Genomic DNA, 22,043 nt, shown 5'->3' with positions numbered 1-22,043 from the left:
TGCTTTAGTGACTCCTACAGGATAGTTTGGACCTGAATATTTGGTGATTATGAAAAAGAGGTTTTCTTGCATGATTTACTTATGGGTTGAAATATTAAATTTTATTATTTGTAGTTTACAACACCAAAATTTGCCTTATTGCATTTTTATTTTGTATGCAAAGTCAGGGGCCGGGTACAAGTATGTATAAGTTATCAAAATCAAAAATAAACTCTGGAAATTTTTAGAAATATCAGTGATGCTATTTAAATAAAATAATAAACATAAGTTCTCTTAACTTTTTTTGTTTTTATTTTTGTTTTCTTTTTTGCTGTTACTGGGGATTAAACCTAGGGCTTTGTGCATGCTAGTCAAGTGCTCTTTCACTGAGCTACGTACCCCATCCTTTTTAAATTTTATTTTGAGACAAGGTCTTGCTAAATTATTCAGACTGCCCTTGAACTTGAGATCCTCCTGCCTCTGCATCCCGATTTCTCTAGGATTACAGGCATATGCCACAATGCCAAGCTGCAAATATCATTTTAATAAAAAAAATATAATTAAAAATAATTATAAAAGTTGGTACCAGATGCCATAATTTTAAGCACTAAATGAGCTGATACTCAAAGTAATAAAAGTCTGTAGTTGATATTAAGTAAAAGAGCAACTCTGAAATGTGACTTGAATAGAAGAGTAATATAGAAATATATCAACTTTGAGGCTTTCAAAAATAAGCCTAATGATATCCTTTAAAACTATAATCCTGGATTACTATATTAAATAATTCCAAATCAGTATTTTTAATAGCCTTTGGGTATTCATATGTTAGTATCATCAGAGAAGACTGTAGGGAGAGTAGTCTACAATGGTCAAAGATAGGTTGCAGAACAGTAGACTCCCCTTAAGTCTGCACAGGTATATGAGGAAGCTACCAAGGCTAAGAAAGAAATGCCAGAAAGGAACAGGGTAGCAATCCCTAGAGGTCTCCAGGGCTAAGCCATTTATTATTTCCCTTCCTTTTGGTTTTCAGAATAAGGAATCAGAATTCCAAATCCACATGGACAATAATATTTTTTAGCTGCCTGAATTGCTTTAAGATATGAACATAATACTTGGACTAATATCTAATATTTAGGGTACTTTCCTTATTTTCATCTATTGTCAAAAGAGACAGGATCCTTAAACTTACTGGAACACTAGCATTGAGGAGTGAAAAACTTTACAAATATATGAGCTCTGTATATTCAGAGAATGGGTGCTATCTGATTCTTTTTTTTTTTTTTTTAAGAGAGAGAAGAGAGAGAGAGGGAATTCCTTAATATTTATTTTTTAGTTTTCGGCGGACACACATCTTTGTTTGTATGTGGTGCTGAGGATCGAACCCAGGCTGCACGAATGCCAGGCGAGCCTGCTACCATTTGAGCCACATCCCCAGCCCGATATCTGATTCTTAATGATAGCCTTGAGATTAGATGGAACCAAATACTCTGTAAGTGCATTAGAAAAGTGGGTTAAGGCTGACGTCTGTAAGGTAACATGGTGTGGATGCTAGAAAGTGAAAATAACAACCATACTAGCCTGGTATGTGAAAATCAATATTTACCTGTTCTTTTAAAGTAAGGCTTTTCTTCCCAGCAAGCATTTAGTTCTGAACACAGTCATTGCTTTCAGAGAGGGTCTGGGATAGGCCCCTGCTTACATATTTTATGTGTTACCTAATAGATGTGAGAGGGAATCTCTGGGTCAAAGCATACAGATCTCTAGGACATACTACCAGAACTGAAGTGTAGCCTAGGTAGTCTAGACACCCAGATCATCAGATCAAATAGAAACTATTTTGTTCCCTTCCCTTAAGACTTCTTTGGGGTTTAGCTAAAATCATTTTTAATGCCCTACCTCTTAGAACAAAGCCTTTTATTTTGAGTGTAATGAATAAAGTAGGAAGACTTCCCCCAATGTATCTGATGTATTTGATCATCTACCTGGTGGCTACCTTTTCACCAGCCTGGTCTCAGGATAATATGTTTTCACCAAAGTATAGTGTGGCTGGCAATAAATGTGGCAGTCGTTCTTTGGCAACATGATTTGGCAGTTCTGGGTACTTGCCAGACAATTATGCTTCAGAGAAAGCTAGAATAATGGAGTCTGGTATGGAGGCAGTACCCAGACCAACAGGATGCAGGAGATCTAATATATTACCAGGATTGATATATTTTATGACATGTTCCTTCCACTAGGTCACCTAAAGCAAGACTTTCCCATTTAATGTGCTCTTCTCCCAAGGTGGTTGTGTTGTCTGTGATAGTCTCATTCCTAAATGGTTTGTTTTCTCATAAGGCCCACTAATGGAAGCTAGAGCTCATTTTAAATTAGCTTTGCCATTTCATGTCACCTACTAAGCTGTATTCTATGTTCTGTTCTGTAATTTTTCTACACTATAACCTTATTTTGTTGACTATATTCTATTACAATAGGGAATAAGAACGTTTAGATTTATCCTTCCATCTTCTAAAACTAAAAAAAAAAAATTGAAACAATATATGGAGTGAATGTTTTTAGACTTGAGACAATAGGCAGCATGAGACAGTGATCCTTGAATGAAGGGAAACAAATGACGTACAGTGCCAGGAGGTTTCCAGACTGCGTTACAATGAGAGGAACCTAAATAGAGGCCAGCAGTCCCCCTGAAGAGAAGAAATAGAGTTGAAAGTGTGGAGAACAGGGAGGACAGAGTTCCAGAGATCAGAAAGGAATATGGCCAGTAATTCCTAGAGTTACTCAGGGCTAAGAACTATTTGTTTCCTCCAGCCAAAGAGATAAGATCTCTTTACACACAGGGCAGCAAGTAGGCAGGCCCCAAACGGATATTGTTTTAGTTGTGGGGACCAGTGGCCTTACACTATGTTTGTTATGGACCCACCTTATAAAGCTTTAAAAGCAATCTCATTTCAGGTATATTAGCTATGCCTTAAAACAAAGTCCAAAAATATTTAATAAAAATCTTGACCTAAGAGCACAAAATTCACTGTTTAGCCAAAGGAAAACTACCAGCATGCAAGAAAGCAAGAAAATATAGCCCATAATGAGAATAAAGCAAGAATCAATCAATAGAAACAGATCCAGAAATGATACGAAATGTAGGACAATACACAAGGATGTTAAAACAGCTATTATAAATATACTCCCATATGTTCAAGAAGATAAATAAAAGCATGACTATGATAAGGAGAGAGATGGAAGATAGAAAAAAGACCAAATTCACATAATACATTGAAAAATACATTGGATAGACTTCACAACAGATTAGCACTGCAGAAGACAAGATTAGTGTATCTGAAAAGAGCAATAGAGAGCTGCATGCTGGTGACTACCAGATTCACATATTCAACTGACTACTTGACATCTGACACCTTCAATAACTTAGAGGCATCTTAAATTTAACACTTCTAAACCTGAACTGATAATGTGCCCTTCCCTCCATTGCTTGCCTATCTCAGTAAATTGCAATTCATCCTTGCAGTTGCTCAGTCCAAAAACCTTGAATTTATCCTTGATTTCTCACAGTTACCATATCCAATTCCTCAGCAAATCCCCTCAATCCATGTCTTTCAAGTCTTTACCTGTCAGCTTCTCAGTAAGCCCCTAACTACCCTATTTAAACTTTCAGTACCTCCCCCAAAATTTCTCATGTCCTGGCTTTATTTTTATTTCTTAGCACTTATACCTAATATATCATTTACGTATGTATTTTATTTTTTATTTAACTCTTAAATAAAAAGTTTTTGTAACTCTTAAAATAAAAAAAGAGAGTAGGGATTTTTTTCATTTTCTTGCACAACTATTTCCTCAGTGCATAGAACAGTAACTAGTACATAATAGGTGCTCACTCAGTTAATAATAAGTGAACAAATGAAACACAGTTGATACCTTAGCCTAAACACATTCACTGTGATTCTTCTCCTTTGTTCAAATATTTATTAATTTGTTTGGCACATAGGAATATCTTAATTGCTATTTTTCAAGTAGATGAAGCAAGTATCTACCACGTGTCAATGCTCCTTTAGTTGTTGAATTAAAGACCAGCAACTCAGAAGTATATAACTGAGTACTTAATCGTATGGTAGATGTGTTTCTTTAAAATGACATATAAAAAGCAGTGTGTGAAGCAGAAAAGCAAGTTGAAAGATTCAAGAAATGATGGGAAAGGTATTCCAACTAGAATAGCAGGAAAAAAGGAAAAAAGAAAAGTGAGTATTGCTGTAGGGAAAACCAAACTGAGTAGAACAAAAGATCCACATTAGGAGTTCCTTCCATTAGTTCTATAAACATCAATTGAACAATTAATGCATGATAAGTACTGAGTTAGTTGCTGTCCAGAAGTTTTATACTCAATTGGGTAAACGAATAAGCTTCAATACAGCATATCAGTTATTAGAATCCAAGCCATCCCTGGGTTCCATTTGTGCGAAGGCAGAGTAGCACATCTACAACTTTGTGAACTGAAGCTACTAGACGAAGATACCTAAACTCTCATTTAAAATTTTCACTGTAGCCCAAACTATGGCACTAAATCAGGTCTGTGCAGGAGATTACAAAAAGCTGCAGAGCAAGGGTTGTATATTTGAAAATCCCAAGAGTAGAAAGGAAAAGTGAAGAAAGAAGAAAAGGAGGAGAATATTGTCTTATAATGGCCACAAAATAAGGATATTTAAAGAGTCAGGGGTGGTCAAGGAGCAGGTAAGAAAAGGATAAAAATGAGAAAAAGTACTTGAATTTGATGAGAATAGTCCAGAAAAATCTTTATAATCGCCATTTTAGGAGAACGGCAAGGAACAAAACCATATTGCAGCATCTATTAATTAAAATGCAGTTTTGAAATCTGAGGTTGTGGCTCAGTGGTAGAGCGCTCTCCTAGCACTTGCAAGGCCCTGGGTTTGATCCTCAGCACCACATAAAAATAAGTAAACAAAATAAAGATATTGTGTACAACTATAACTAAAAAATAAAATATTTTTTTAAAAATGCAGTTTTGAATAGATATCATGGCCATAAACCAAAATACTGTCTTTTATATAAGGGTATGCAAAGAACTATTTGACGCTTTGCTTTTCTTATCAGGTTAATAACTTCTGGTAATTTGCTGAAAACTAACTCTATTTAATGGCTATCAGTTCACTGTATAGGCCATTTAACTTTCTATTAGAAACATAAAATATTATTGCAAGAATAGTATACCACCTCTTGGTACAGTTCTAGGGACAAGAACTTGCCCTACTCCATGGTTACTTTTTACCATTCTTTGTGTCATTGTGGCCAACTTTGTCTTTCTTTTTCAATGCAGGAAACCAAAGATAAACTCAAAGACACAACAACAAAGTTAACACAAGCAAAGGAAGAAGCAGATCAGATACGACAAAACTGTCAGGATATGATAAAAACATATCAGGTATGTTTAGCTTTTCAAGTAGATTGGTAATAAATTGTGGGAAGTCATTCTCGCACGTGATTTGAGTTACCTCCCTGGCTGGGTGTGAGGCGCTTAGACACACTGTGTGTAATAAATTATACGAAATGTCAGTATTCCGGTTTCATTAAATTTCTGTATTGGCAATATCTGAAGTATAGAATGGATTTGATAAAACAGTTAAATAAGTTGCAGGTTAATTCCTCTGTTAAACTACCTGCTGCTTTGGATCTTATTAGAGCAGTTTTAACCAAGTGAAATTCGTAGAGAATGTCAGAAGGACAAAAATGCAAGGAAATTTAAAACTTTAAAGAAGAAACTACTTTCTATTATGTTATATAATATGCTATTCTTATTCATGCAAAATTGACGTTTAAAATCTTTCAATGCATTGTTCAATTTTAGGTATATAGCTGTATGTTTCACAATTAGTAAACTCAGCTGCAAAACTTTCTTAGCTTTTCAAAATATAAAGCTTTAAAAATCATAATTTTTTTCCTGTTTTCCTTCCATTAGGAGTCTGAAGAAATTAAATCAAATGAGCTTGATGCAAAACTTAGAGTCACAAAAGGAGAACTTGAAAAACAAATGCAAGAAAAATCTGACCAGCTAGAGGTGAATACTTTTGCTCTTTGAATATCTTAGACTATGTAGTAAATACAGAAAGAGAGACAGAGTAGGTGTTGTCATCTACTTTTAAAGCCTTTTGGAACAAGTAGGCGATAAGTTTTTAGATGTAGTTTAGTGCATTATGATTTGTGGTTTCTTTTAAAGATGCATCATGCCAAAATAAAGGAACTGGAAGATCTGAAGAGGACCTTTAAAGAGGGTATGGATGAACTGCGAACACTGAGGACAAAGGTAATCAAATCTTTAGTTATGACTCCAGAGGAAGAAGGGTAAATATCTTTAACTTTGGATTTACTCTGATTTTTGAAGGGGTGGGGAAAAGGTAGTTACATAGAAATTTTTCAAAATAGCTGAGTGCAGTGGCCCACACCTATAATTCTAACTACTTGAAAGACTAGGCAAGAAGATTGCAAGTTCAAGGCTAGTCTGGGCAACTTAGTGAGACCCTGTCTCAAAATAAAAAATAAAAAGGGCTAGGGATGGAGCTCAGTGGTAGATAGATCACTCTTCGTTTCAATTCCCAGTATTGCAAGGAAGAAATGAAGGAAGGGAGTGGGGAAGGAGAAGTAGGAAGGAGAGAAAGAGAAAGGGAGATAAAAGAAATTTTACAAAATAAAAAAACTCAGAAGCGCACAATAGCAATTCTCTGGTAATATAATTGACTTTCATTGAAATGAAAGTATATCCCATGTTAGTTTCTTTGAAGTATTTGCCAAACATTTCTATTCCATCCCATATTTGCTGTGATTATAACTTACCTTGGGCCTTTGATCTAAAGATAGTTGTTTTAGCAAATCATTTGGAAAGATAGTTGAATCTAAGAACTATGAGTGCCAGAAAATAGTAAGAAAACTATCTGTTTCTCCTTGGGTATATTTAATTGTCTTAGATGGGTAAAGATTGCATTTCTAACAGCCTGTTAAATCTCTTCCACTGTCTGAAGTCTTTAATTGTCATGGTAATGTCCCTGTACCTTTTAATATGATTATGAATATTATATATTATCACAGGTATCATAATAGGCCTTTCAGTTACCACTTTGAATGTGGGATCACCTAATAATTTTCAAAGAGTTTTTCATATACCTTCCTATTTGTTCTCCATGTCAGTTATTTGAAGTAGTTGGGGAAGATAGATCCTTTTTTTTCAGATGAATAAATGAAAATTAGTAAAAAATAAAATGACATGCTTAAACTCTCATGACTGAATCACCAGAAATCTGCAATTGAAATCTAGGACATTAACTTCCTATTGTATTTTCTTCATATGAACTAATACTGTGTTAGAAGTAAGCCTTGATTTCTAATATGTAACCACTATCTGAAATAGTTTATAAGGAATAAGAAAATATTGTTTGTAGTTTAACTTGGTTATGATAATTTAATAGGCAAAATGTCTAGAAGATGAACGATTAAGAACAGAAGATGAATTGTCGAAATACAAGGAAATTATTAATCGCCAAAAAGCTGAAATTCAGAATTTATTGGATAAAGTGAAAATTGCAGATCAGATACAGGATCAGCTTCAAAGGTACAAAATTAACAACATCTCTGTGTTGATAAACAAGCTTTTTACTTCTATTTCAAGATTATATTTTTAAATGGAATTATTGCGTGAAGAACAATTTTTACAGTTTTACTAGCTACAATTCAAAATTTTTCTCTCTTGAACTTTTTTGGACTATATTTGAGCTCCCACCATGGATTATAAAAATCAAAGTTTATATTCCCTAATATAATTTGCAATAACAATTTATAAGACAAATTGGTTTTATTTAGTTTCTTCAACTTTGAAATTCCATTAACTATGTAGAATACTTTTTTCCTTCTAAAAGGTAAATCTTGAAGAGTATCAAGATCTAGATTTTTGAATGTATATTGCTTTTAATATGATGAGTTGACATTATTCCTTGTCTTCTTATAAAACTGTGTAACTAAGCTCCATTTCTGGCATTACCTTGCAGAGCCTAGGTTGAGGTTGAATTCAAACAGTGCCTTCTTTTTTGCACCTCACACACACCCAAGGTGCTGAAGTAATTTCAACCATCATTGACACCGCAGAAGTTCATGATCACTGACCTCAATCAGGAATATTCATGCATTTCTGTTCCTACTACATGTCTTTGATCTGAGCCTTCTACCCCATTCTCTTAGCATCTCTTCTAAACTTGATCACTTTCCTCACTTTTCAGGTTTCCCCTTTACCCCTCTACTCCTGGCAAATGATTGCTTCTTTATAAAAAATAAAATAGAAGTTGTCAGATGACAATATTCTCATCATCTTGCTATTAGTCCTTTGAACTGCCCATATCTGCATTCTTTCTTTCCTTTGCTTCTGTTATGGAAGAAATATTCCTGCTCCTCTCTGACCTAATTTTTCTTTCTATTTCTGTTGTGGATCCATGCTCTTCTGCCTTCACAAGGCCTTTCTTGATTATTCCTTTTTTATCCCACCCATATCTCTTATATATCTCTGCTGACTTTCCTTTTCTTTCTGTATGATCATACTTTTAAAAAATCAAAACTCTTTGGATCTTCCTCTACCAATGTATTTTTCTCCTTTTCACAAACTTTTGATAGAATTTGCTGTTTTCATCAGCTGAAGGACATCTAGGTTGCTTCCAAACAATAGTTTAACTATTGTGAACTGTGCTGCTATAAACATTGATGTGGCTGTGTCCCTGTAGTATGCTGTTTTTAAGTCCTTTGGGTATAGACTGAGGAGTGGAATAGCTAGGTCAAATGGTGGTTCCATTCCCAGTTTTCCAAGGAATCTCCATACTGCTTTCCATACTGGCTGGACTAATTTGCAGTCCCACCAGCAATGTACGAGTGTGCCTTTTACCCCACATCCTCACTAACACTTATTGTTGTTTGTATTATTAATAGCTGCCATTCTGACAGAAGTGAGATGAAATCTTGATGTAGTTTAGATTTGCAGTTCTCTAATTGCTAGAAATATTGAACATTTTTTCATATATTTGTTGATTGATTGTATATCATCTTCTGAGAAGTGTCTGTTCAGTTCCTTAGCCCATTTATTGATTGGGTTATTTTTTTTTTTTTTTGGTGTTTAGCTTTTCTTAAAAAAAATATTTTAGTTGTAGTTAGACACAGTACCTTTATTTTATTGTTATGTGGTGCTGAGGATCAAACCTAGTGCCTGATGCATGCTAGGCGAGCGCTCTACTGCTGAGCCACAACCCAGCCTGCCCTCATGGTGTTTAGCTTTTTGAGTTCTTTATATACCCTACAGATTAGTGCTCTATCTTATGTGCAAGTGGTAAAAATTTGCTCCCGAGATGATATAAGGAGGCTGATTCATAGTTGGGTTGGAGAGGGAGCATGGGAGGATTAGATAAACAATAGATAGGACAGAGGGGTAGGAGGGGAAGGGAGGGGGCATGGGGGTAGGAAAGATGGTGGAATGAGATGGACATCAATACTTAAGTACATGTATGAAGACACGAATGGTGTGACTCTATGTACAACCAGAGATTTGAAAAATTGTGTTCTATATGTACAATATGAATTGTAATGCATTATGCTATCATATATAACAAATTAGAATAAAAAATAAAGTAATTAATTTTTTTTTAAATTAGCTGTACTCATTCCCCAATTCTTTACTTCCTTTGTTGAGTTTCTTTCTATTCTAACTTTGATCTCAGCATTCCATAAAATTTAATATCCCCTTAACTATGGTGGATATAGCTCAGACCCAGCTTTGCTTAAATTTTTAGGATCTTTTAACAGTGTTAAACTTACCTTTCTTGAAATGCTCAGTTCCTTTGGCTCTGTTTTTATCATGCCTTTTGGGTGTTCCTGCCTTCTGGGCCACACTTTCTTAGTCTCTTTATCAGGCTTTTCTTTCTGTCAGAAAACCCTCTTGTGTTCAAATTTTGTCATTCCCTGAGTGATCCTAATTGTTCCTCTAATGTGCATCAGATTCTTTGAATCATTATTGTCAGCCCTTTTTGCTTAGCTTTAGGCGCATAAGTACCAAAAACACCTTAAACTTTAATATATCCAAAATTGAGTCCTTTCTTCTGTCCACGAATATGCTTCTTCTTTCATGTTCTGGGATAAGTGATGAGTTTAGCACCGAAATGACTGTCTAACCCAGAAACCTAGGGGTCATGCTTGGCTCTTCCTTCCCTCCTCTCACATACCTAGCCAGTCCCAAAGTATTAGTGATGTGTCCTGTGTTTAATATCATTCAAGTCTGTTTACTTTTTTTGTTTTTGTTTTTTAGAGAGAGATGAGAGAGAGAGAGAGAGAGAGAGAGAGAGAGAGAGAGAGAGAGAGAGAGAATTTTTAAATATTTATTTATTTTAGTTCTTGGCAGACACAACATCTTTGTCTGTATGTGATGCTGAGGATCGAACCCGGGCTGCACGCATGCCAGGCGAGCACGCTACGGCTTGAGCCACATCCCCAGCCCTCTGTTTACTTTTTTATATTCCCTCTCCTACCACCATCATCCAAGCCATTGTCAGCTCCCATCTGGAAAACTGCCATAGCTCATAAACTGATTTTTCTGTTTACTTTTTCTCCAGGACATTTCCTATACTATTATTAGCATAAACTTTTTAAAAAGAACGTTTTATCAAAACCTTTCAGTGATTTCCCATTGCCTCAAAGATTGCCTAGGAAGTTCAAATGCCTTAGCATGGCTTCTGAGATTAGTGACCTGTTCCTTGCTTCTTCGTGCCTTCCTCTTTTTCACTCTTATATTTCAGCTATAGTTTGTTAACGGATTTTTAAGGCCAGTCAAGCCCTTGACAAGTGCTAAGGATGTAGTGAAGTCCTGATTATCATCAATTCTGAACACCTATTGGTACCAACCAGAAACCCTTCTCCTTTTCCCTTTCCAGCTTTAGCACATACTCATTCCTCTTCCTGGAACTCATTTTGAATTTTTCCCACAAACTTCTGCTTTTCTTTTTTCCTTTTTTTTTTTTTTCTTTTTGAGGGATAACAAATTATGGCCCATAAGCCAAATCTAGCCCACCACCTCTTTTTGTAAGTGCAGTTTTCTGGGCATCTAGCCACACTCATTTTTGTACATATTGTCTCTGGCTGTTTTCATCTACAGTGGCAAAGTGGAACGATTGCAACAAAATCCATATGCTAAGATGCCCAGCTTATCTACTGACCGGACCTTTGCAGACAGTAAATGCTACTTTAAGTATTAGTTTGAGCATCACTTATATGAAGTTAGGCAACTTGCCGTGTTTTCATCAGAAACAGTTATCACACTCGTGTAATTTCCCTTCTTGATTAAAAGTTCTTTGAAAGCAGGAGCATGTAGGCCCTGCTCACTTATACTCTCAGCCCTTAGTTCCTGTCATTTTATTCGTTCATAAATATTTGGATGAATGAATAAAAGTACCTTTATAAAGCATTGCATTTAAATTGAAAATTTTAATGAAATTTTAAAATTCCCAAAACCATTAATTTAATGTCTCTTAATAGTCTCATATTTTCTGAAATATAAACTTTGTTTTTTAGAGGTAAGCAAGAAATTGAAAATTTGAAGGAAGAAATGGAAAGTCTTAATTCTTTGATTAATGACCTACAAAAAGACATCGAAGGAAGTAGGAAAAGAGAATCTGAGCTACTGCTGTTCACAGAAAAGCTCACTAGTAAGAATGCACAGCTTCAATCTGAGTGCAATTCTTTGCAGTCACAATATGATAAACTTTCCTGTAGTGAAAGTCAGTTGCAAAACCAATGTGAACAAATGAGACAAACAAATACTAATTTGGTAAGTATAAATATATATATTTAACTCTTGAAACAACTAACAAGAAACACAGATTAAAATTTCCTCATGGCATAAAAATGTAGTAGTAGTTAATTTAAGCACTTTTCTATTGGCACTGACTTTCTGGTAATTTCGAATGCTTTAAAAAAAAATGTGCGGGCTGTAGCTATAGCTCAGTGACAGAGCACTTGCCTAGCATCTGTGAGGCACTGGCTTTGATCTTCAGCACCACATAAAATAAAGGTATTGTGTCCATCTACAACTAAAAAAATATGTATTTTTAAAAATGTTGGTTTTTTCCTTTCAACTGATGTGATTTGTAATAAATTTTCTCCCTAAAATAATAAAGAAGAATGTTTCACTTTTGAAAATAAGAAAGCCATGGTTTCTGTCATTCTTAACTAGAATCATTATATATTTTTTTAAAGGTAATACTTTAAATTTGTTTTTAAAAATAGTTTCAAAGTGGTTTAATATTTCCAAGTTATTAGAATGTCTTCAAATATTCATAAAAATAGTTTGAGTTTGTGCTGGGATTGTGGCTCAGCAGTAAAGCGCTTGCCTAACATGCACGAGGCCCTGGGTTCGATCCTCAACACCACATAAAAAAAATAAAAAATAAAGATATTGTGTCCACCTAAAAAAAACTAAAAAATAAATATAAAAAAAATAGTTTGAGTTTTTGAAATTGCAAAAATTCGAAGTACTGTGTCACAGGTAGTTTTGCATGTGCAGAACAACACACTCATTTAGTGTATCCCTTTGCCTCACTATATGAGAATTTGGAGGAGCTCAATAAATAAAACCTTGTAAGGAGGAGTGATAGAAGACTGTCTCTCAGGGACCATATATTTTTAAGGTTGTCAATTGAGCAATAATAGAAATAAATATATGATTTAAAATTTTTTTTCATTTATCTTACTTAATATTCAGGAAAGTAGACTGTTAAAAGAGGAAGAACTTCAAAAAGAGGAAGTCCAGACTCTTCAAGCTGACCTTATGTGTAAACAAACGGAAGTTAAAGCATTGAGTACCCAGGTAGAAGAATTGAAAGATGAGTTAGTAACTCAAAGACGTAAACATGCCTCTAATGTCAAGGATCTTACCAAGCAACTTCAGCAAGGTATAAAATTCTTCCTCATTTAGACCTTGAATATATTTATTTCTTTTAATCATTAAAGATTTTATAGAAAAAATATATTTCAGGTTCTACCACATTTACTGGAGCCATTTATTCCTTTTTACATAGTAATTTTCATAGATAAATTGCTAACCTTGCAGTTCTATGAACTGCCTGCTATACTAAAGGATATTTATTCACAGAGCCACAGAATGTAAGAATTGTGGTAGGTATTACCTTAGGGCAAGAGTGTCTAAACTTTTTTGATTACATACTTTTTTATCAGTAAAAAATATTTGGTTTTCTCCAATTTATGTGTTTGTTTATGCATTTTAGATGTGTTAGATAAAAATAGAAATTTGAAAAGATTTATCTTTAAGCGTAAATAAAAATTGTAATATTTTCTACCTACATATGCCTATGAATTGATCTGTACTGCATTTAGGGTACCTGGATCTACATCTTGTCTCTAACTTAGAGATGGTTGAGACCTAGCTCTGCATCTGGGTCTCAGGAAACAGACCTGGAAAGGTTATAAATTACCTGAACACAACAATGGTCAACTAGAATTAAAACCCAGATTTCTTTAATTTAAAATGCATAGAGGTTATTGGGTATCTGTACTATGTGCTTGGACAAAGATGAATAAGACAAGTATTCCAACTAGCTATTCTCTTACCATTTTCCACAACTTTATTTATTTTCAAATAGGGTGAAATGTATTACTTAACATGAATATGTTCAGTTATTTACTATAAGAATTCAGTTGTTTTTGTACTTATAATTGAAGGGAAATTTCTGGTAGGATCCTCTAAATCTGTCAGGACTCCTATCTATCTATCTATCTATCTATCTATCTATCTATCTATTTAAAGTTGTAGATGGACACAATACCTTTCTTTTATTTATTTATTTTTAATGTGGTGCTGAGGCTCTAACCCAGTGCCTCACACATGCTAGGAAAGTGCTCTGAACTATAATCCTAGCTTTTGTCAGGACTATGAAAAATTAAGTTCAGTACAACTGAATGATGCCAGTGTCAGTTATCATAATGTCATTTTTGTATATTTTGTATTTGACCTGTACAATTCCAAATGTCATTTTATATGAATGACATCTACAGCTTTCTAAGGTAGGTATTCAAGAACTTTGTCTTATTATTATTATAGTCTATGCCATTTTTTACTAAGTGAATTTAGCAACTAAAATCAGGGATGGATGGGGGGGATGGTCATGATGATTATTGTAAGTAATCCACTTATTTTTCCTATAGCACGAAGAAAATTAGATCAGGTTGAGAATGGAAGCTACGATAAAGAAGTTAGCAGCATGGGGAGTCGTTCTAGTTCATCAGGTAAAAAAAAAAAAAAAACAATGGTTTTAGTTGTTATTTAGTAATTGAATATAAAAATAAATAGCATTTGGGGTCTTAAAAATATTGATATGCTTTGTTTCCTTTTGAAACATAAAATATTGAAGTTTTATATAATTATTTTGTAATAAAATTTGGGATTCTCTGTCTATTATAACTTCTACATTATACTGTCTCCTAGGAATTGCACATTAGAGGGGCAAAATATTATCAGCTATTACAATAGTGGAAAAAATGTGTAGTAGAAAGAATGTGAATTTGAAATTATTGTTGCATGTTTATATCCCACCTCTGCCATTTTTTATTTATATTTTATTTATATTCTGTTCTATTCTCTCACTAAGTTGCTGAGGTTGACCTCAAACTTGCAATTCTCCTGTCTCAGCTTCCTGAGATGTTTATATTATAGGCATGTGCCATCACACCCAGTTTCTGCAATGTATTATATAATTTTAGATAAGATACATTACTTATCTTAAATCTATACAGTGGGGTTGAGAAACAGATTTTTATAGGGTAAAGAGGACCAAAAATTCATTTCACTGGTATTGGTAAAAATTAAGAGCTAATTGCTTACTATAATGCGCTGTTCTGAGTGCTTCACATATATTAACTCATCTAAATGAGATAAATATATTAATAATCTTATGAAAGGTAAATAATATTACTAATGCCATTTTGACATGAAGTAGCCAAGGCACTGAGAGTTTTAAATAATTTGTCCAAAGTCACACAACTAATAATTGGAAAAGTAGGATTTGAACCTGGATAGATTGGCTCTGGAACATAATCCACTATATTCTGTCTTCCTTCTCTTCTCCTATATCCTACATTCTGCCCCCCTCTGTTTTTTGTTTTTTGTTTTCTGTTTTCTTTTACTTTAATTTTGGTCTGATTTGTAATTGTTATTCTTTCTCTTAGATCTTTTGTTTCTCTGTTGCTACTTTCACATCCTGTTCTTGAGAGACATAATAGACGGATGCTTTGCTATTTTATTGCCAGTATACTCAGACACAAGAAATTGGTTAGCCAATGACCTATGATATGTTCTATATCCAGCTATGTTAGGGTGAATATTTGAAAATGATACCAAAATAAATGATACATGAGATGAGAGTCTAGCATGCTAGACTACAAATAATATCTTAATAATATCATAATTTTTGTATGTGTGCATATCATTTAGGGTCCCTTAATGCTCGGAGCAGTGCAGAAGATCGATCTCCAGAAAACACTGGGTCATCAGCAGCTGTGGATAACTTTCCAGAATTGGACAAGGCCATGCTGATTGAGAGGATAGTTAGGTTACAGAAAGCACATGCCCGGAAAAATGAAAAGATAGAATTTATGGAAGACCACATCAAACAATTGGTGGAAGAAATTAGGAAAAAAACAAAGTATGTATTATTATGGTAGCACTATCTGTTCCAAGTCTATACTTCTCATGGTAAAAGCACTCTTTTCAAAAATCAATCATATCAAGAATTCTGTCTTTCAAAAAATATTTATTTATTTAATTTGAGAAAGGGTCTCACATCTTGCTCAGGCTGGTCTCAAACTCCTGGGCTCAAGCATCCCTGCTTCTCAGCCTCTCAAATAGTTGGTACTACAGGTGTGTGCCACCATATCCAGCTTAATAATTCTTATAATCATTCGGTTCCAAATATTTTATGATCACCTACTGTATTCTAGGTTTGGGGAATACAGAAATGAAAGAAAACATAGATCTAGGGCTGGGAGTATTGCTCAGTGGTAGAGTACTTGCCTAGCATGCATAAGACCCTTGAAGAAGACATAGAGTTCAGTAGTGTGTTACTTGGCTTTTTATTTTCATGTTTATGACTCTAAGAGACATATGAAGTTTTGGATATTTTTTTTCCTGTTGAGCAAAATATAATTAGGTAATTCCTTGTACTATGCCTATTAGCACTTATCTTACCGATTACTTACAGCCACTGAGTGAGAGTGAGTTCTCTGATTTTGCAGATAAGTTAACTGGGGCCTAGGTAAAGTCACTCTTATCTGTCAGGATTATCCTCTTGTGAGGGACAGACATTGAGCTAGAGATTCAGACCCAGCTCTGACTGACTCCAGAGCCTGTCCTATGCCATATTCCTCTCACTGATACTGTACTCATTTAAATAAGAGATGTTGCTCTGATATTGCAGGTCTTTTCCTAAGCCATTTTAATTTTACATATGTAACTAAAAGTTTGCCTATTACTTTTTTTTAAAAGTTTAAAAATAGGAAAACAATATTAATAGAAATATGAGCAATAAAATAGTTGCTTAAATATTTTATGTAAATAAGGAAAGGAACTTAAAAAGCAGTGTATATATCATTAATCATGATAGAATAAAAGTAAAATAGCTGAAGAAACCATCTGAATAAGGAAAATTCTTTTCTAATGTATTAGGTTATTAGTTTAATAGGTACTTATTTTATGCTAGGCCTCTTTATGCTTCTGCTTAGCTGATTCTTACAAATTCCAGTATTTTTAATTCTTCAGGTACACAATTGATAGTGTCATTTTGTTTTGCAGAATAATTCAGAGTTACATTTTACGAGAAGAATCAGGCACACTTTCTTCAGAGGCTTCTGATTTTAACAAAGTCCATTTAAGTAGACGAGGTGGCATCATGGCATCTTTATATACATCTCATCCTGCTGATAGTGGATTAACACTGGAACTGTCTTTGGAAATCAACCGAAAATTGCAGGCTGTTTTGGAGGATACATTACTAAAAAATATTACTTTGAAGGTATTTGTGTTTCTCATTCACTTACCAATAAGTAAAATGGTGCCTCTTTCTTAGTCTCATCTGGCACTTAGATGGGCTAATTCTGATAGGTTTCTGTTACTCAAGAGATAAAAATTTAATGTTTTTCTATTTTGAAAGTATAATTTTCAAACTAAGTCAGTTTAGTTATGGGTAGTAGGATGAATTATATATTTTGCAATGGATGACCTTTGACATACATTGCTATTACAGGTCATTGTCGAAACACTTTAGACTATGGAGTTTCTAATATATTTTCCAGCTTTCTTTTATTTTCTGCAGCTTTATCTATTTGTTGAACATGGGCCTTGATAATTAGTAATGGGTTTTAAAAATAATTTTTAAATCTAATAATTAATCATTTTATGTATTGAATTGCTATAGCTATGATAAAAAGGTTAAATATGAGCTGGGCATAATGAAACCACCTATAATTCCAGCTCCTTGGGAAGTTGAGAGAGGAGGGTGTCATAAGTTCAAGGCCAGCCTGGGCAACTTAATGATACTCTGTCTCAAAATAAAATTTTAGAAAAGTGGGCTAGGGGATGTAGCTCAGGGATAGAGCACTTGCCTAGCATGTGCAAGGCCCTGGGTTTAATCCCCAATATCATAACTTTGAAAAGGACAGGTCTACTTTACTAAAAAATCTGTGTATCTAATTCAATTCACTAATTCACTTAGCATTTTTGGACTAACCACCACTCCTTCAGTTTCAAAATTTAGGCAAAAATAGTTCAAATTGAATCTTTTTATTTATTATACTTAGTAGTTTTGTTTTCTCTCTTTTCCCCTAACTATTAAAGGAAAATCTACAAACACTTGGAACAGAAATAGAACGTCTTATTAAACACCAGCATGAACTAGAGCAGAGGACAAAGAAAACCTAATACAAAGTTCTTGCCCAGTAAACAGATAAAAGCCACCCAGGAGCAGGTGCCACTGACCAGTGTTGTTGGAAACTTTTCCCTACTTTGTGTATAAGCCAGTCAAAATTTGTTTTGCTTCATCTGTATAAAAAAGTGTCCTTTTAAAAATGGATGCATTGCTGTGCATACTGTAAGAGTGTAGGCTTTGAGAAATTTGTTTTATATGGTGCAATACAACAGCCTATCATTGAGTCTGAACAGCTTAATTTGCTCATAGTCTTAAGTGGTGAACATTACTAAAAGGGCTTTAAAAAAAAACCCTTCTTCATATTTTTTCCCTTTAAAATATGTCAAAAATTATTCAACTTTAAAAATGATTCATGAAAAGACAAAGAAGTGTTACTTATTCATTGATTTACAATTTCCACAACACCAAGAAAAGTAAAGACATCATAAAAATACCTGTTTCAAGCTAGACACAGTGGTGTGTACCTATAGTCCCAGCTACTTAGGAGGCCAGGGGGAGGACCACTTGAAACCAGGAGTTTGAGGCCAACCTGTACAACATAGCAAAACCCCATCTCAAAATACATTTAAAAAAAATGTTTTGACACTCCAGTATAATATTTGGTTGTCTTTTAAGGATGCATTTGAGTACTTAAATTTTTGTTTTAATGAAAACTGAACTTAATAGAAAAGCCAGCTGTTGGTGAATGGCAATAGTTGGACATTGAATGTCTCTGTCAGGTTTCGTTGTCTATCGTAGGTCCATTTTTTTTCATATTTGGATTAATAGTTGAATTCTTAAAATCTTTAGTTACTTTAAATACGGTTTAAAATAACATGTTTATTGAAAAATTTTCTGTGGACTTCAGTTATATTTTAAAATGTGAAGTGGATCCAATCATTAGAACAGCGAAATGAATAATTCTTAGACATGGAAATACTTTAATTTTACTAACATTATATAAAGATAAAATGTACTAGTATTTTAAGGTACTTACTAAGAGCCAGTTTCCCAAGAGAAAGCAGCATATGTCTTTGTTAACCATTTGAGCACCATTCTTCACTACTGATACAATTAAATATATATCAAATTGGAGTGATCATGAAGTTCCCCCAAATGTGATGTTTTAGTATATTTATTTAAAACACAAAATAATTATATATCTAAAACCAAAGGAATTTTTAAGCCAAATTATTGTATTTTGTTGGATTTTGATATTTTTCGATATTTTGTTGGATTTTTACAATATTTATTTTAGATGTAGATTTAAATGTTGTAGTCATATCAATATTTGTCATCAGATTTTTTCTTACCTCCTTTTATTTCTCACCTACTATAATTTCTTTGACTTTGCATTATGTTTGGATTCTTTGTATAATAGACACCTTAGCTCATCTGCAGGTTTGTTCCACAAACCTCATTTTTGTTTTAGATTTTGGCATCCTTCCCACCCCACTCACCCCCATCCCTGTGCACCGAAAAGAAAGTGAGCCTTGGGGGTGACAGATTAAAAGCCTTCAAAGAACTGTATGGGCTTTTGAAGTTGGACTTGTGGCAATGTCCTTTTAATGGGTTTTAACTTTTTTTTTTTAATCAACTTAACATTGTTTAAAAGGTAATTTAGTAAAGATCAGGTCATTTATTGTAGTGTCTTAATTTTTGTGCATGTCAAATTATACATTGTCATCCAAAAGCAAATATCCTTTTTATTTCAGAATGAAAATGCACAAAGATGTTTTATTTTTAAAATAGTTATAAAAAGTATTAGTTTTAATGTCTTGCTTTTTATCAATAATAATTTATCAAATTAAAAAAATAAGAGGGTAAGTGCAATAAAATCAATTATTTTCCCATTTGTTTCTAGACATATGGTTGACACTCCAAAAGTCTACTTACAATAGGCAACATATCTAATTTTTTCCTGGTTTCTCATATGCTATAGATTCATAAACTATAAGATTAAAGTTTTTTCCCTCTAGGGTACAAAATGTATAATGGAGGCCAAATAGTGATCAGATTCATCGTATTCTATGCCTATACACTTTCAAATATATATACATATATATTTGATATAGTTACACATATTTCAAATATATATATACACATACATACATTAGACAAAAATGAAGCATTCAGTATTAATATTTGTGCCACCATTTGCTGCCATTTTAGAGGAAAATTATTAAAAGCCATATTTTGGCAGTATTGTTGCCATTTTTCCTGATAAACTTAAGAAACTATGGAAAATTTTTGAAGGAAATAATTTGTTTTCTTTTTGTTCTTCATTATCTACTGCTTCCTTTTATACATGGATCAGGACTGAGCAAAGTACTGTATAAAAATATGCATGTATTAGCGATACCCATTTCTGTCCTGATTTACGAACAGCTCCTGATGTAAGGATTTGGAGGGCCTTCCACCAGTTACTATATTGAATAGAGAAAGAGAAGAATGGGGTGTCTGGAGAATAATGAACCTGAGACCTACAGGGAATTTGTTTTATGTTTGATATTGTACACATCAATAGCTCTTTGTTAGCAATATTTTGGTATGGTTGAGCAGGAAATTTTTAGTGTGTGTATGTACACCTCATAGGTTTGATTTGAAAGTGAATACTTGCTGTGACTCCCAGTCTCTCATCCCATACACACTTTAGTCTGTTATAAGGATCAAAAATGGTGGGTTTGGACAGAAGAATTAATTTGAACTTTGGTGGTTTTTGTGTTTTTTGGTTTTGTTTTTAATTATCATTTAAAGTGATTCAGGATACAAACATGTTATTGATTCACTTAATAAACACATTGTAAACCTACCTTATAGGTATTATGTTGCGATTAAACATCATCATAGAGAACTTATGGTCTAAAAAAAAAAAATAGCTGGGAGGCAGTAGGAACTGGCCTTTGGGCCTCTTAGCTTATGCCAGCCCTACTTGGCTGAGAAGAGGCTTACTCTACTTGGGCGTGTAGGTGGCTGAGAAATTTCACTCTGCCATGCAACTTGGGAAACTGAAACCTTGCGAAGGTATACTGAGAGCAAATTGCTGTTTTCATGGTGGTTCTACACATTTCCTGACTTTTGTCACAGTTTAATGTTTAATTAGTCTCTAAGAAAAAGGAAAAAAATCTGAGCACCATAAAATGACATTAGGTTTTTACGATTGTACTAAATTATTAATGCCTATTTGATGTTCAAAGATGAATCTAATTGCTGTCATGCATTTTTCCAAGCTTTGTTTTGTGGTATACTATTTTTTTCTAAGGATTTTTTTTACTTTCTACATACAAACTTAGACCAAGATTTACCTACCAGTGAAAGAAGAAGAGGGCAGGGAAACAAGATGATTAGCAACCATTAATTTTATAAATGTTATATATGCTACCCTGGTGAAAATATTTTTATAAATCATGTTGTCATTCATATTTCATGAATTTTGACTCTAGGAGCCTATTTTTCAGTTAAGATTTTTTTTAAACAAAATGTTATTTTTTAACACTGAGATTATTAATTTTAAACTAACACCAGTTGGTGGCACTAGAAACCTGAAATTTTTCAAGGCTGAACAAGAGAAACAATTGAAAAAAGTATCCAAACATGAATTTTCAGAAAAACAAAAATATAATTGAATATAAAAAATGTATTTTTCTTCTGAAATGGAATTCTTTTTTTAAATGCATATGGCTGTCCATTTTGACTGTGATGATGAAAATCCTTTATCTTCCAGAAGACATATGTGTGTGCATTGTATAGATAATCGTTAATTTAATTACACTGTTCATTTTGTAAATGTTTCTGTATAAAATGAAGCTTTTTAAGATTACTCTGTATATATATTATACCAATTAAATAGGTAATGCCTGGTTACCAAGTTGTATTTTAATGGCATCTTTGTTTTCATGCATCACTCACTAAACAGACTGATTCTCCAGACTATTTGGCAAAGTTGATTCAGATTGCTTGAATTTTCTTTTTTAAACTAGACTGGGAATTTTCACTTTCTATAAAAACTTGATCCTTCCAATAGGATTAGGTCATGATTAGAGTGGGTGAACAACA

At 33.6% G+C, this 22,043-nt stretch overlaps 1 protein-coding gene across 2 annotated transcripts in view; it reads left to right on the top strand.

The window, feature by feature from the left end:
• The window catches only part of Ccdc186 (coiled-coil domain containing 186), a 44,949-nt gene extending 23,145 nt beyond the window's left edge, over nt 1-21,804 (top strand). For both annotated transcript variants that reach the window (XM_026389163.2, XM_026389162.2), the window contains 10 exons: nt 5,321-5,425; nt 5,960-6,058; nt 6,218-6,304; nt 7,461-7,603; nt 11,587-11,842; nt 12,776-12,965; nt 14,236-14,316; nt 15,521-15,731; nt 16,877-17,096; nt 17,918-21,804. In XM_026389163.2, the coding sequence (XP_026244948.2) occupies nt 5,321-5,425; nt 5,960-6,058; nt 6,218-6,304; nt 7,461-7,603; nt 11,587-11,842; nt 12,776-12,965; nt 14,236-14,316; nt 15,521-15,731; nt 16,877-17,096; nt 17,918-18,001 (1,476 nt within the window). In that variant the 3' untranslated portion in view covers nt 18,002-21,804. The remainder of the gene's footprint in view (nt 1-5,320; nt 5,426-5,959; nt 6,059-6,217; nt 6,305-7,460; nt 7,604-11,586; nt 11,843-12,775; nt 12,966-14,235; nt 14,317-15,520; nt 15,732-16,876; nt 17,097-17,917) is intronic.
• The last annotated feature ends 239 nt before the right edge of the window (nt 21,805-22,043 follow it).

This window comes from Urocitellus parryii, chromosome 5 (genome assembly GCF_045843805.1).
Source record: "Urocitellus parryii isolate mUroPar1 chromosome 5, mUroPar1.hap1, whole genome shotgun sequence".
Classification (NCBI taxonomy): domain Eukaryota; kingdom Metazoa; phylum Chordata; class Mammalia; order Rodentia; family Sciuridae; genus Urocitellus; species Urocitellus parryii.
Note: the sequence above shows the minus strand (reverse complement) of the source record. Positions and strands in the feature narration are given on the sequence as shown.